This window comes from Anopheles bellator, chromosome 2, assembly GCF_943735745.2.
Source record: "Anopheles bellator chromosome 2, idAnoBellAS_SP24_06.2, whole genome shotgun sequence".
NCBI classification, from domain to species: domain Eukaryota; kingdom Metazoa; phylum Arthropoda; class Insecta; order Diptera; family Culicidae; genus Anopheles; species Anopheles bellator.
The window spans coordinates 67,353,397-67,368,054 of NC_071286.1; the positions used below are offsets into that span (position 1 = coordinate 67,353,397).

At 51.5% G+C, this 14,658-nt stretch overlaps 3 protein-coding genes across 3 annotated transcripts; 1 reads left to right on the forward strand and 2 right to left on the reverse strand.

Moving 5' to 3' along the window:
* The first annotated feature begins 119 nt into the window (after nt 1–119).
* On the forward strand, nt 120–8,248 carry LOC131212010 (THO complex subunit 2). The gene is made up of 13 exons (XM_058205723.1): nt 120–254; nt 647–812; nt 889–1,145; nt 1,214–1,598; nt 1,669–2,571; nt 2,641–3,375; nt 3,442–4,035; nt 4,105–4,735; nt 4,806–5,210; nt 5,326–5,484; nt 5,563–5,603; nt 6,987–7,133; nt 7,212–8,248. The coding sequence occupies exons 1-13, from the start codon at nt 202–204 to the stop codon at nt 7,518–7,520; spliced, it is 4,785 nt and encodes a 1,594-aa protein (XP_058061706.1). The 5' UTR covers nt 120–201; the 3' UTR covers nt 7,521–8,248.
* LOC131212011 (G-protein coupled receptor 143-like) lies at nt 8,225–11,259 on the reverse strand. The gene is made up of 5 exons (XM_058205724.1): nt 10,658–11,259; nt 9,432–9,853; nt 9,034–9,361; nt 8,861–8,971; nt 8,225–8,801 (listed from the first exon to the last, which is right to left on the reverse strand). Exons 1-5 carry the CDS (start codon nt 10,805–10,807, stop codon nt 8,649–8,651), a joined length of 1,164 nt encoding a protein of 387 aa, XP_058061707.1. The 5' UTR covers nt 10,808–11,259; the 3' UTR covers nt 8,225–8,648.
* A 566-nt stretch (nt 11,260–11,825) lies between these two features.
* On the reverse strand, nt 11,826–14,172 carry LOC131207909 (uncharacterized). Its single transcript, XM_058200544.1, has 5 exons — nt 13,968–14,172; nt 12,946–13,083; nt 12,670–12,876; nt 12,410–12,596; nt 11,826–12,280 (listed from the first exon to the last, which is right to left on the reverse strand). Exons 1-5 carry the CDS (start codon nt 14,170–14,172, stop codon nt 11,893–11,895), a joined length of 1,125 nt encoding a protein of 374 aa, XP_058056527.1. The 3' UTR covers nt 11,826–11,892.
* Between the last annotated feature and the right edge of the window lie 486 nt (nt 14,173–14,658).

The following is a 14,658-nucleotide window of genomic DNA, read 5'->3' on the forward strand; positions in this document are numbered from 1 at the left end:
GAAACATTGATGAACCGTTCTGTTTTATTAGTAAAACCAATTTGTGTTTCACGACTTGGCCAGACACTTTTCAAGCAGTATCGATTCTAGTACTCCGCCATCGCCTCGCCGGTGCGCCATCTTGGATGAGATCTGCCAATCTCCTCGGCAGCACGCAGTAGCAGCCAAAGCCCTCTCCGACGGTGGCGTAGCTCGTCGAAAATGTTCAACGCTGATATCTGGAAATCATGGGAACGCAGCGGAAAATCCGAGTTGTAAATATTACCAATCCCTTAACCCGGTGCACGATTCCGACACCTCGCAGTCGTTCGCAAAGTGGCCAAAACGAGCGAAATGAGTGCGTACGGTACGCGGCATCATCCGCGCGGCGCTGGCCCAAAGGAAAACGCGGATGCGTGTGTTGTGACAAAGTGTCAAAATGATGAAATAATCCCTCTGAAATCCCTTTACACTTTATCGGACGTTCGTTTCTGTTTGTGCACACCTTCCATCAACCTATCGCCAAAAAATTAGTCTCAATCCACCGCACTGTGCTCGCCATTCCTCTTTTGAGTGTGTGCGTGTGTGTGTGTGTGCACTGTGTTTATGCTGAGGATGTTGGCGAGTTTATAACCTTTTCGTTCCCTTTCCGAAAACCCACCCGTAGCTTGAAACAATGCAAAGCCCTGCTGAAGGACGACCAGCAAAGCCCGCTGTTTGGGAAGAACGAACGCAAAGCGGGAATATCCCGGGCGATCTATGAGCTCATCTCACGCGGCATCCACGGGCAACTGAAGAAGGAAAGCGTTCTGCTGATGCTCGGAGAACTGGTTGTAAGCACTTCATCCCTCTCTTCCGGATCGTCATATTCTTAGTTGCTCGTTTAACTTATCGTTTGCCTACTCGTAGCACCTCCACAATGACGTTCCGTCGATTCTTATGGATATTTTCGGCGTGTTCGATGCCGAAACGGGAGTGAGCGCTGCGGGGGACGCTCCAGCGAGCGAAGAACGGTCCACGTTCTGTTACATCGTGAAGGAAACGGATCGCTACCTATCGGAGAAGTTGTTGAAAGAGCGACTAGAGATCGACACACTGCAGGACGTTGGTACTACCAAGAACCGTAGCTTCTACACACGGTTCATCAAAGTGAAAACGAAGCTCTAGTAAGTATAAGACATGGTTCCGGCAGAAGAAGTTATTCTCACACGAATGGTTTTCGTCGAAACCACAGCTACAAGCAGCGTCGGTTCAATTTGTTTCGCGAAGAAAGCGAAGGTTACGCGAAGCTCATCACCGAGCTGAATCAGGAGTTTAACCAAGAAACGATCACCGTGCTGGACGTGCTGGAGATCATCAAGTCGCTGATCGGGTGCTTCAACCTCGATCCGAATCGTGTGTTGGATATCATTCTCGAGTCGTTTGAGGCACGTCCGGAGCAGGATCGCATCTTTATTCCACTGCTACAAGCATACATCAACGATGGCAATATTATCTGTGAGGTGCTCGGCTACAAGTATCGATACTTCGCCGACGTCGAGACGCCAGGTTCACTGTTCAAGGTGACGGCGTTGCTCTTGCAGCACGGTGTCATTAAACTGGACGATATTTACGCCTGGGTAAGGGATTAATCTTTTGCATGCATCTTGCGTGCCCCAAATTTATGTCCATTTTCGTGTTTCGTCCCAGCTTAACCCACCGGATAAATCGATCGTAGCGGACTGGGAAGCCGAAATGACACAGGCGAAGGAGTACGTCCGCAAGCTGAACGTGATCCTCACGAACAAGGACAAGGAAGTGGAGCAGGAGCCAGAGTTTGAGACGGCACCGGAAAAGTATGCCCTCAATCAGAAGTGGGGCCTGTGTGAAGCGTTGCTGCTGATCGGTGATTGGGCTACGGCCCACCAGCTGATCCGCAAGCTGCCCGATCAGTCGGTAGTCGTACACGAACCGATTGCCCGAGCCCTGTGCCGTTTGCTGCACATGATTATTGAGCCAGTCTATCGGCTCAAGTGTGCCCTTCCGGCCAACATCAAAGGCCGAGCGGTTTCCACCTACGGAGCGCTCAGTAAACTAGCTCCGCCACCCGTCACGGCACTCACGAAACTACGTTTGCATGCGTTTCCCATGTTTACCGCCCTTGGGCCTTCGTTACACTTCGATCCCGTGCTGTTGTACAAGTTGCTTCGTTTGATGCGTGTCATTTTGACGGACATGAACGTCGACCCGCTTAATCCACCGCCCTGCACGGGTAGCGGGACCACGACGGAGCACGAGCAACTATACTACGACATTTTGTCCCTACTCGATGCGGCCGTGCTGCCCGCCCTGGCCTACATGGACTGCAACTGCTGCGTGGCGGAAGAGATCTGGACGATCGTGAAATTGTACCCGTACCAGTACCGGTACGGACTGTACGCCCGCTGGAAGAACGATACGTTTCAGCTGCAGCCGAAACTGATTCAACGCCGCGGAGCGGCCCAAAAGCAAATAAAGGCACTGATGAAGCGCGTGAGCAAAGAAAACAGTAAACCTGTCGGCAGGCTAATCGGCAAGCTGAGTCACTGTTCACCGGGTTTTCTCTTCGAATACGTAAGTGAACGTGTGCGATGTTGATGAGACACAGGAGAAATAGTATTGTACTTTGCGTTCCGTTCACAGATGTTGCTGCAGATACAGATCTACGACAATCTCATTGCACCGGTGGTCGATTCGCTCAAGTATCTAACGTCGCTATCGTACGATGTGCTGGGCTACTGCTTGATCGAAGCCCTCGAGCAGGTCGATCGCAATCCAATGCAGAACGATGGTACGAGCATCTCGCTGTGGTTGCAAAGTTTGGCCAACTTTTGTGGTGCGATCTACAAGAAGTACAACATCGAGCTGAGCGGCTTGCTGCAGTACGTGGCAAATCAACTCAAGTCCCACAAAAGTCTCGATTTGCTCATCCTGAAAGAGGTGGTACAAAAGATGGCCGGTATCGAGGCGGCAGAAGAGATGACAAGCGAGCAGCTGCAGGCAATGTGTGGTGGGGAGCTATTACGAGGCGAGGCCGGTTACTTTAGTCAGGTGCGCAACACGAAAAAATCGTCCCAACGGCTAAAGGACGCACTGGCGAGCAACGATCTGGCAGTGGCATTGTGTTTGCTGATTGCCCAGCAAAAGCACTGCGTTATTTATCGTGAAACGGCCCAGAGTCACCTGAAGCTGGTGGGGAAGTTGTACGACCAGTGTCAGGATACGTTGGTGCAATTTGGAACGTTCCTGGGGTCAACATACTCGGTCGATGAGTACGTTGAACGGTTACCGACGATTCACAGTATGCTGCAGCGCTATCACATCCACTCCGATGTAGCCTTCTTCCTTGCTCGGCCCATGTTTGCACACGCGATCAATGTAAGTGTACGGCTTCCGGGCCACTCCCGATGGTAGTCGGTTAATTACAAATCTTCTCAATTGTAGCAAAAGTACGATCAACTGCGCAAGGCGGACACGAACGCCAAAAAGCTATCGACCTCGCAGAAGATGACCAAATATCTGGAAGCTACCGCATTCGTGATGAACCCGGTAATCGAGTCTGTGCGGCCACTGCATCCACCAAAAATCTGGGAAGACATAAGCCCCCAGTTTCTGGTGAGCTTCTGGTCGCTCTCGATGTACGATCTGCAGGTACCGGTCGAAAGCTACCAGCGCGAGATCACCAAACTGAAGCAACTGTCGGTGGCAGTGATGGAATCGAAGGAGCAAAACGCGTCTAAAAACAAAAAGGAACAAGAGCGGTACGTGGCACTAATGGACAAATTGCAGGACGAACGAAAGAAGCAGCAGGAGCACGTGGACAAGATCATGCACCGGTTGACGAATGAAAAGGATTTCTGGTTCCTATCACGGTCAGCCAAATCGGCCAAAAACGAAACAATCACCCAGTTCCTGCAGCTTTGCCTCTTTCCCCGGTGCACTTTTACGGCGCTCGATGCCATCTACTGCGCCAAGTTCGTGCACACCATCCACAACCTGAAGACGGCCAATTTTTCCACGCTGCTTTGCTATGATCGGGTAACACAGCTTTGTTGACAGTTCGCAGACGAATCGAAACACTGATTCGTTATTTTTCTTTTCGTGCAGATATTCTGCGACATTACGTACTCCGTGACATCGTGCACCGAGAACGAGGCAACGCGCTACGGGCGCTTCTTATGCGCCATGCTCGAGACGGTTATGCGTTGGCACTCGGAAGAAGGCACGTTCAACAAGGAATGCGCCAATTATCCTGGCTTCGTGACAAAGTTCCGCGTCAGCAACCAGTACTCGGAGGCGATCGATCACGTCAACTACGAAAACTATCGGCACGTGTGCCACAAGTGGCACTACAAGATCACCAAAGCGATGGTGTTCTGTCTGGACTCGAAGGACTACATGCAGATCCGAAACTCGCTCATCATCCTAATGCGCATCCTGCCGCATTTCCCTGTGTTGGCCAAACTGTCCCAGATCATCGAAAAGAAGGTGGAGAAGGTACGCGAAGAAGAGAAAAATCAGCGCCAGGATCTGTTCGTTCTGGCATCGAGCTATATTGGGCAACTGAAGGCGAAAGCCGGTCAAATGATGCTTGAGTCGGACTTCCATCAGGTGCCGGAAAAGACGGCTAAACCAGCGGCGGCAGTAGCTAGCACGATAGCAACCTCCAGCGATCAGCAGCAGCAGCAGCAACAGGAATCGAACACAAAGGTGTCGATGAATGGAAGTGATGGCAGAGGTACATCTCAGCAACGAGTTTAGCGTCTCAGTGTTTCTTCAGTTAAGACCCATTCTTTATTCCGAGTCAGGTGGACAAAACACGCGACAGGCACAGGCTTCAGGATCATCGATGGGCAACGGTACTACGTCGGGTGGTGGAAACTCTTTGTCTTCGGTGTCGATGGGTGGTGGTGGCTCTATGACGGCGAACGGGAACCTAAATAGTGATCATCATCGGAGCGGTAGCGCTGGAACTTCCAGCGGGGATGGCTTGAAAAAAGATCTTACCTCATCGTACTCGGGATCGCGTGATACGGGTTCGTACCGTGAACTCTCCGGTGGAAGTGGTGGCGTTCCAGTCTCTAAATCATCGAAAGAACTGAAGCGAGAAGAACGGGCTCGGGAGAAGGAAAGGGAGCGTGAAGAAGCGGTAGCGACGGCCGCAGCAATCATTGCGGAGAAGAAGCGCGAAAAAGAAAAGCGTCACAAGCGAGGTAAGAGGAAACAACGATTTTGTATTTGTATTTTCAAAAAGAGAGACAAAGAGAGACAGAGAATGGGAGGTTTCAATTTAACTAATCCATCTGCCCCGTTTCATTTCGCTTGAAGATCACTACGACAACGATCGGGAATCGAGGGCCAGCGAAAGGGAAGCACACCTAGCGCGCGATCGTAGCGAGCGGGATCTTAGTTCGGTGTCGAACTCGAGCAACGAACAGCAACACAGCAGCAGCCGCAGAAGCCAGGACCCTCCGGAAACCGATAGAGGTACGTTGCATAGAGAGTGTGAACAAGTGAACCGTGATCACCGACGATTAACCTTGCCCCCATTTTCTCCGCCCGCAGACATGAAGCGCCGCAAGCTGGAAGGCTCGAGCTCCTCGAAGGTTAGTATTCTGGTGTAAAATCTGGTGCCGTTCTCCTTCGCAAGCGAAAGGTGCAAAAGGATCTCTTGGCTCTTGGTGCGCCAAATGTGGCCGACGAGCAGGGCGGGTGGCCGGTGTCTACTGTGCTGATCCTGACACTGTGGACAAGAATTCCCTTCTAACGGTTAAAATACTTCAAAGTGAGAAGACGGACTCCGTCGGTTGAGAGCGTTTTTGACCCATCGCCTCGATACGCGTCCGCGAGAAGCAATATGGAGGCGAGATGACGGCCTGACGGATTCTATTGCGAGTACTTACGTACACGACCAGACGGACTGTTTACTGCCGTCCGCAGAAAGTCTGTGACCAAACACCATCACCAACAACGATTCTCAGTCGCTCCTCTCTCACACCAACCTGATGTTGAATGAAGATGATGATGATGATAGTGATGTGGCCTGAACTTGTGGACCTTCTGTGAATGCTGGCGGATTCATTTTCGATTTTGAACTCCACTGCTCATCTGCGTGTTCTTAGAAGCAATGTCCTGGCGAGCGAGCAACACGTTGGCAGACAGAAGTTGACAGACAGAAGTTTGAAGACATACTTTCAAAGTTCACCTGATCGCGTCCATGAAAGCATTCCGACTGGATCGATGGCCTCACTGAGTCTGGTGGATGGACGGCACTTGAGGATGGTGGAAAGCACCGAAAGACTGGTGGCGTCCGTTGCCTGCAAAAGCGACAGGCGAATGATTTCCTAGTGAAAAGACTACACGCGCAAGTAAGTGCTTGGGGCCAACAACCGTGATATGGGGGCTCGAGGGAAGCGAGCACCGAACAGAAAAGGCTGGGCCGCCGAGACGCTACTCCTTCCATTCCGAACTAAACTCTCGCTGCAACGCGCGCAACACTTTCTAGACTAAACACGTAATTCTGGCGCGGCTACTCTTGGTGCGATTTGCAAGAGGCGAAGTGTGTGATTTTTGTTTCGAACAATCGATATCTTTTGAAAGGGAACCGTCCAATTATTTTAGGTATGTATAAAGCAGCTCAAAAACCGACGAGCTTCTTCGGGATGAGACTGATCCGATGGATCCAAGTACAGGTTACTAAAATGCATGCGTATCAGAATTTTCCTCGCGCATCCGTCCTTTTCCATCCCGATTTCCGCGGTTCCGCGTGCAGCTCGTACGAGCGAAGGAAAGCGAGAGAGGGACTAAACCTCCACATCCCGCCCCTTTTGATACTGACTAGTTGCGAACGAGAATATGATCATCCCCAATTTCTGCAGCCAGCAAGATCGCGGGTGGCAGGTGCACCTGGCGCTTTTCCATCCTTTGCCCACCACGCCGTTCTCATTCTCTTTTCTTGCCAATTCCAACGGTGCGTTTCGTCGGTGCAGGCTGGTAAACATGACGACGGATCCAATACGAGTCAGCAGCTTGTGTCGGAGTCGAAAAAGGATCGCAGCAGCAAGACGAAAGAAAAGCGCGACAAGACTGACGAAGAAAAAGAGCTGCGAAAGGAGCGCAAGCTGGGTCGCAAACGGGTATGTTGCTGAACGCGCGAAAAGTGGAGCGTACCACCATTTATCGTCCACCTTGACACCACCGATCATCACTTCCAGCAGGATCGTACCGAAGAGTCGCTGCTCACCGATAAGCGGTTGCGGCGGGAGGAGGAGAAAGCCAACAAGCTGCTGTCGCAGGTGCACCAGAACGGCGCTGACACCGATGGCGATCTGCAGCTGATGTCTGTGTCGTCGTCGCACCGCGAGAAACACCACCACCACCATCTGAAGGAGAAGTCCCCTTCGTACGGTAGCAGCGGTGGCAGTGTGTTACGTGACCATCGCGAACGTTCGCACGATCGAGGGCTGGATCGGGGCGAGAAGCAGTACTTTACGAAAACGTCGAGAACCCGCTCCGGCTACTAGACCGCTACTCCGGAGCCTTGGTGGGGCGCTCTCTGAAGAAGCAGCAAAGAAATTGGTACGAGTGGCAAATAAAGCAAAAATGTTGAAATAAGTTAATTTCACTGTTTCAACATTGGTTTATTTGCTTGTTTCGTCGTTTCGTCTTTTGGTTGCTTCAGAATCACCCCAAGCTCTACGAACGTTAGCCTGTGGCTGAGCGTCACGATTAGAAAAGTCACATTGACAACGGGAACTGTTAGCGGCTGTTAGCAACATTGGAGGAATTGCAGAGTTCAAAGTATCGTTTCGCTAGGTCGTAGGTAGATCGTAAGCATAGTTGACACGTGGTCCGCTCGGTGTCTGTGCGATAATGCCGAAAAGAGGGATTTGTATTGTTCGTTAGACCGAAGATAGAACCGACGAAGAGTATAGCAGTAGTTCTTGTATAATATAATCAGTAAAAAGTTTTAGTTACAACACACGTTTTTACGCGCCCCTCCTACGATGAAGCTGCGTTCGGAGCGTTGGAACATTCAATCAACCGTTTGCGCTGATACGGCCATCGTGCGGGACAAACTGAAGCGTCAGTGCCACGGGCGCATTTAAGCGGACACTTAAATGAACTGTTCAGCTTTTCGACGGTATTTACTTGGCCGTAGAATTAGACCACAGAAGAAAAGAAATCAGAAAACTATCTGTAAATTTTAAGTTAGCTATGATGGAAATAGAAATAAAGAAAAAATTATAAATACTGTATAGGGAAATTTTCGTTCCATTCCATTTGTTCTTGGTGACGTGTTTTAGAAATGCTGGTCACATAGCCAATTTTCGGAAACTGCGCCCATAACGATCTCGATTGTGATCCGTTTTTACTCGATTCTCCCGTTTATCTTAGGCTGTACAATTAAGTTACTTATAGTAATTGAAAAGTATTCAATCTTCTGTACCATCCACATGCTACAGCATCATTGTAGGACGTTCGTCTGCTACATTATATACACTCCTGCTGTACGCCCAATTCCTCCAGAGCCGGTGCACGAAGTCGACTTCCAGTGGCCCGAAGAAGGATCGGTCGCTCCGAACTCCATGTGTAGTTCCGTTTGAGCGGTAATAGTAGACCGAGCGATTGAGCAAGTAACAGATTCGGCGTCAAACCAACGAGCACGAGTTGATGCTCCGTGTCGGACTCGGTATTAGGTCCACCGACGGTTGGTGCAGCTGCTGGGAGGACGTAGACGGGGATTCAGCTTTCGGCTGAAGCAGTGGCGTTCCTTCGCTGACCACTGACGCCCGATTGCGCCGCTGCGTGTTCGATGGATGTTAGATCAGTATCGATCGGTGGAAGTTGCCGATTTACTTACCCTAACGTCAGCGTTCCAATCTGTACTCGCTTGCCGCCGGAGTCGCCACCGGCAGTTCCACTTTTGGTAGACCAGTGTGTTCATGAACGCTTGCAGCGGATTGGTAATGGCCTGCACAGGTACATAGGAGATAAAAAGGGCTTGGCGAATCTTATCGACCTCCTCTTGCTTACCATTATGTACCAAACGGTAACGACCATCGCGTACGGCAGGTCATACCACATCGTCCACAGAACAATCCCATTGACCAGATTCGGTAGCCAGCAAACGTAGAACACAAGGTTGATGAGCGAAAACTTGAGCTTAAACTTGGCCATCAGATCGCGCTCCGTGTTCGACATCTGGCTGAAACGGGCCACAAGCTGGCGGTCGACTTCCCCCGATGCCTGATAGTACATGACCGGGTTTACGATCATCACGGCGATCATCGGCCCGTACGTCATCACGTAGTTGGGCAGTATGCGCATGTACGCCGTGGCCATTTCATGCACATTGTGGCAGCTGCAGGAGTTCGAAAAAGAGATCCCCATTAACGCCAGTTCCCCCTGGGGCCACACTACCGGATACTTACTCTGCATCGGGCACATAGAGCACCGTCACTCCGATTCCGGTGAGGACCGCGGCGATACTCCAAACGTAGTAGTGATACGTGCGCAGGGCGTACCGCGCACCGCCAAGCTGCCTGCGCACGTTGATCGCGTAGCAGAGCGTCCAAAGCCACGTGCACATGTAGAAGTACTGTATCCAGGCGGACGAAACGGCACAGAAGATTACGTTCGTGGTGTCGTCCACGTCGCTGTCCGGGGGTAAGACATTTTTTATGTATTTCCACAGTGCCGACCGGAGGAACACGCCGAACGAGGCGCACAGGTCAGCCACCGCCAACCACACGATGATCTGGCGGCCAATGTTTTGGCTCGAAAGCGTCAGCATTCCACCGCGCACCCGGCGCACCGCATGGTACGACGGTCCATCTTCGTGTCGGATCCAAATCTGATGAACGATACAGACAGAGAATTTAATTACCGACATTCGGAAGCAATACATCCACCAAGTTTGACCGGTGCTGCTGATAACGCGTGTCTCGCTGGTGCTGAACCGGTCCAACCGGGGCGGCGTGTGCTAATTAACGCGTCCAATTAGCCGGAAAAAGGATCCGTTCCGCGCGACGCTTTATGTCATCGCGGACGTACGCCGAAAATGGAAAGCGCTACCGTAGGTCAAGAGGAATCGATTGAAGCCACAAGAAAATGAAAACTGAAAATGAAGAGAATTAGGGCTCCCAAAACATGGATTTGACGGAAGTGGTTTCGTTGCGCCATAAAGTTTTCGTAACGCTGAGGGCCCAGGGTATGCACGGAAAGGCTATTTGGGCCTGGATGTTGATGCACCTAGATAAGATAAGTATTTCTGTTTTTCGTGCAACACAAACTATTCGGCCGTGATCACCGAATGCCCAAGACGTGCACCACCCAGCGTCAATGAACTTGCTGAACAAGTTTATCTCCTCCAGCCTCAGCGTCCCGGTCACACGACACAGCGGTGATATAATGTACCACAATATAAGGATTAAACGATTAAAGGATTCCAGGACCGGCTTGCACTACCTTCTGCTGGCTCACGTGCGAGAACGAACGCTCCAGAAACGCTCCCTCGTCCATGCCGTGGAATGAAACAAAATACCCGGCGAAAGCCGGTGGTGGCCGGAACCGGCTCAATACCCCGTTGGACAGTTGCAGGGATTCCTGGCACTCGTCCGTTGACCTTGAGATCTTTAGGCGGGTCGTTTGCTCGTACCTGGTAGATGGCACCGGCAATGCCGAAAACGGACGACACCAAACACACCACGATGTAGCCATCGGTGTCGAACTCCGACATCAGCTTGATGGCCGGCGGGGACCGTATCCGGTTGTGGCAGCAGAACGTCTGTATGGTGGGGTCCGCCATTGTCGGCGGGAGTCGAACTAGCCACCTGCCGGCCGGTACCTCGGACCGATCACCTGCTGTTTGTAGGAGCGCTTGCTTCACTCGCCTCCGGACACGACTGGCTTTGGGTGACTGTGGCGAACGGCGGAAGTTACTTGATCGATGGACATTTCGTTCGCGGTGGCCACAAGTGTCTCACAGGCAAGAGTTTCGTGGTGGAGCTGGTGGCTTATCAATTCCAAGATTTGAAACCGGCATGTCGTACACATGGGTTCCGATCGGATTAACTCATTAATAAAAAGTGCACTTTATCAGCAGAGATGTGCTGTCGTCGCTCGGTTAACTCGCTATTCGTTTAATCAAATCCGATTTGGTTTCACTACGTCCACCAGTTACGTTGTGCCGCATTGCCTCACGAGGTACGAAACTCCAGAAGCTGTGATCTTAACCGGCTTCAGAACACAAATTATGACCGCGAATATTTAACAAACGAAGAGATATCGCAACGCAATGGCACTGGCAAACCCGTTTTATCCCCTCGGGAGAGATCTCCGGCTGCCCGACACTCTCGCGACACTTTCATCTTGGACACTGTCGTTCCCCATCGGGCACAAAAAAAAACGGAAAAGAAGCGGATTGTTTGTGCTACTGATAAGCGAACCCGTGAGCTGAAACCGGCGTGATGAGGGAGCAAACGTACCGACGGGCAAACCGTTTCTTGGCGAGCGACCGTCTATGACTAACTTCGTTGCGCCATGACACAGGACAACGTTTCACGGAAGCCCCACAAGGCTGCCGGCACTCCCCGCGACTGACTTCTCCCCGTCAGCGGGGTTCGGGTTTGGCTGATCGTGTGGGGAAACTTTGTGGCGGTTTTGTGGCTTTGCTGACGGTGATTAAGCTGACCGGCGGGTTAAGCGCAGTACATTTTCCCATGCCGGGCAGCGAGTCACCGCATTTTCTCAAAATATACTTCTTCCTTCTTCATATACACTGCTCTACTCTCGGATAACGATATTTATTGAGTTATAGACGTGCAGAAGACAAGCGCAGACAGTTGATGGTTGAGGCTGCTTATGTTACCTGGGGGTGCCGGACAGTGCGCCCTACTGTAGTTGAAGCTTTGCAAACAGTGCCATCAGTGCGGCGCCGACACCGGTCATATGGGTGGAGCAGTGTGTGGTCAGCGCATTTGGCCCCTCGACGCCGTCACCGTCGTCTCCGTAAAACTTGAAGCATCCTTCGCCGTTCTGCCATCCAACGGTGGTTGCCAGCCAAGCCGGATCCGCAAACTCGGGTAACGCGGCCTGACTGTACGCGCACAGGAACATCTGCTCCATGAATAGATCGCGGAACAGTTCCGGAAAGTCGAAGCCGGCGATCAGTTCGGACTCGCGCAAGATCGCCTCGCACAGCCTGCGCTGGGCGTCTACCACGAAGCGTCGTCCGACGTTCGCGAACCCTTGCCGCCCGAGCACGATGTAGAACAGCAATCTGGAACGAAACAGGTCACGTTTTTTGATAAGACACTGGGTCGCCCGGGTGGATCTATGTTTAGTCAGTCGGCCGCCCGCAGGTCAGTCGATCGATTGGTCAGGTGGGTCAAGCACCAGATGTACTCACTTGTGCGTAAGATGGTAACCGTAGGAGCGCTTTCGAAGCGACATCGCCGCGCTACATTCGCGGCTCATGATCAACCGCTTCCGAGGGGGGCCACCGGGGGAACTGGAATTTTTGAAGTTTTCGCTACTGCTGCTGGCGTTGTACTCATTTTCCGACTCACTGACCAAGAGTTCCGATAAGCACTCGTCTGTGGGTTAGTACGAAACCGGTCAGTGTCGGAGTAAACCGCCCCACGAGAATTCCAGCGTAGCTCTCAGTACCCGACTGCTGCTCACTGGGGCCTCCAACATCGATCGCTTGCAGATAGGTTTTCATCATCACTTTCGGGTCACCTAGCGCCGGTTGGCTTCTTCGACGTCGACGCCGTTTCCAGTGCACCACATCGAGAACGCCCTCGGAGGACACACCATCTGCTCGGTAATCTTCATCCACCCTCCAGAACTCCGAGTTTATCAGAAGCTTGGATACTGGGATACGAGAGGAGCGAAATAGTCAGTGTTGGGAAGGGTCCTCAGGTGGAGGATGCTGCGACTTACCGACCGCATTGGCCCCACTGGGAAAGCTGAAAATGCTCTCGATGCGACTCTCGACAAAGTCACACTTTTTCGCCAAAGACGCTACAAACTGGCGGTCGGCTTCTTGCAGTGGCCGTTGAAGGATGTACCTCAGTTGGGCTGAAGCGAACCGAGCGGAGTCGGAATAGAAATTGTATTTTATTTCTCCCGACAAATCCACCCAACACTGCTTGAATTTGTAGAAGCTTAAAGATGCGTTTCCGTCGAAATCTCACGCACGGCCATACTCAAAAACATTCAAAACAACATTCAACGCCGAAACAGCCACATTCAAAAAACAACACAAATCTCTGCTCGGCCGCTAAAAAGTGGAACGGAGTTTTTGGAAGCTTTCCTCGAGGCGTTCCGTAAAAAGACTTTTGACGCGGTTTGGTCTCTTATCCTGCGGTAGCAGCATCGCATCCCCCGGGTAGGCCGACACCGAAAAGCGGAAACGGAATGAGACAGAGCGGCAGGCTTAAGTGGGCTTACCCGAAAATCGCCTGCAGTCATTAACTGATGTGGAACGGTTCTTTTTTCGGTTCTTTCCCTTCGCACTAGTCAAAGCTGGTTCTGCCAGTGGAGGGGCAATGTGTACTTCATTTCCATTCGCCAAGCCATGGCAATGGGAAAGGAACAAAAACGAAAGGAACGGAAAGGCTTAGGGTACGAGTAAACGAGATTCTTTGGCCTGGCCAAGTTCTACCGTCGAGCGAAACAAACGGGAGTTGGCTGTTTTGCGAAATTAGAATGCCTAGAACTTGGTGATTTTCTTTTCCGCAACGACGAATCCTCGGAATTACTGTTGCCCACAGATTCTATATTACTTAAAACAAAGGCAAGCCTCTTCGACTCTTGTAGGCCTACAGCTGAGGCTGGCGATTTAATTTACAACACCAAATTACGAAAACTGCTAGGAACTGATTGAATATATTTCTTGTTGTTTAACGTTCAGCGAAACACAAGAAGAAAAAAATGAGACCACACACTAAAACACAACTAACCGTTGGCGATGGCAATGCCGAGCAGAAGATCGGTCGTTAGATCCTCGTAGTTGGCCACACAAACGTTCACTAGCCGATCCAACCGTGCGAGCAGTGAGCCCGGCGCTAGGTCCCGATCCGCCCCGCGCCACGAAGAATCGCTTAATTTTCCTGCGTGGGCACCGGCGCTGGCCGCAACCACAACCAGGAACCAAATCACCAGCATCCTGTAGGTTTTTAGTCGTGCTGATTTTCACTTTACGCACCAGACACCTTTTCGGCACACTTGCAAAATTGGAAAACGGAAGTCCGCGATGTTCAAACGAGACACGCCGAATGGCACGCGACCGTTCGCCCTGCGTCGCCCATGGTCAATGTGACCAAACGGTGAGCGACAAACGAAACGAACGTTATAAGGCTCCACCAAGAACCCCCACCAAACCGGTGATGGACGAAAGGCGACCGAAGAGCCAGCGCAAGGATCTGCGTATGCGCAAAGACCTCTCAACGGAAGTGGCACCGCGGCAGCATCACTTCGGCAAAGCATCTTCAGTTCGAGTGCTGGGAGCGGGGCGAAATAAAAATTTATTTCCTGGATTAGTTTAAATCCAGTCAGCTAATAGGAAAGCAATCGACCGGCGACGCTGAAAGCTGCAACCCACCACAGGACGCGCGGCCGCCGAAGTGCTTAGTTTTCATTTTCGCTCCGCTC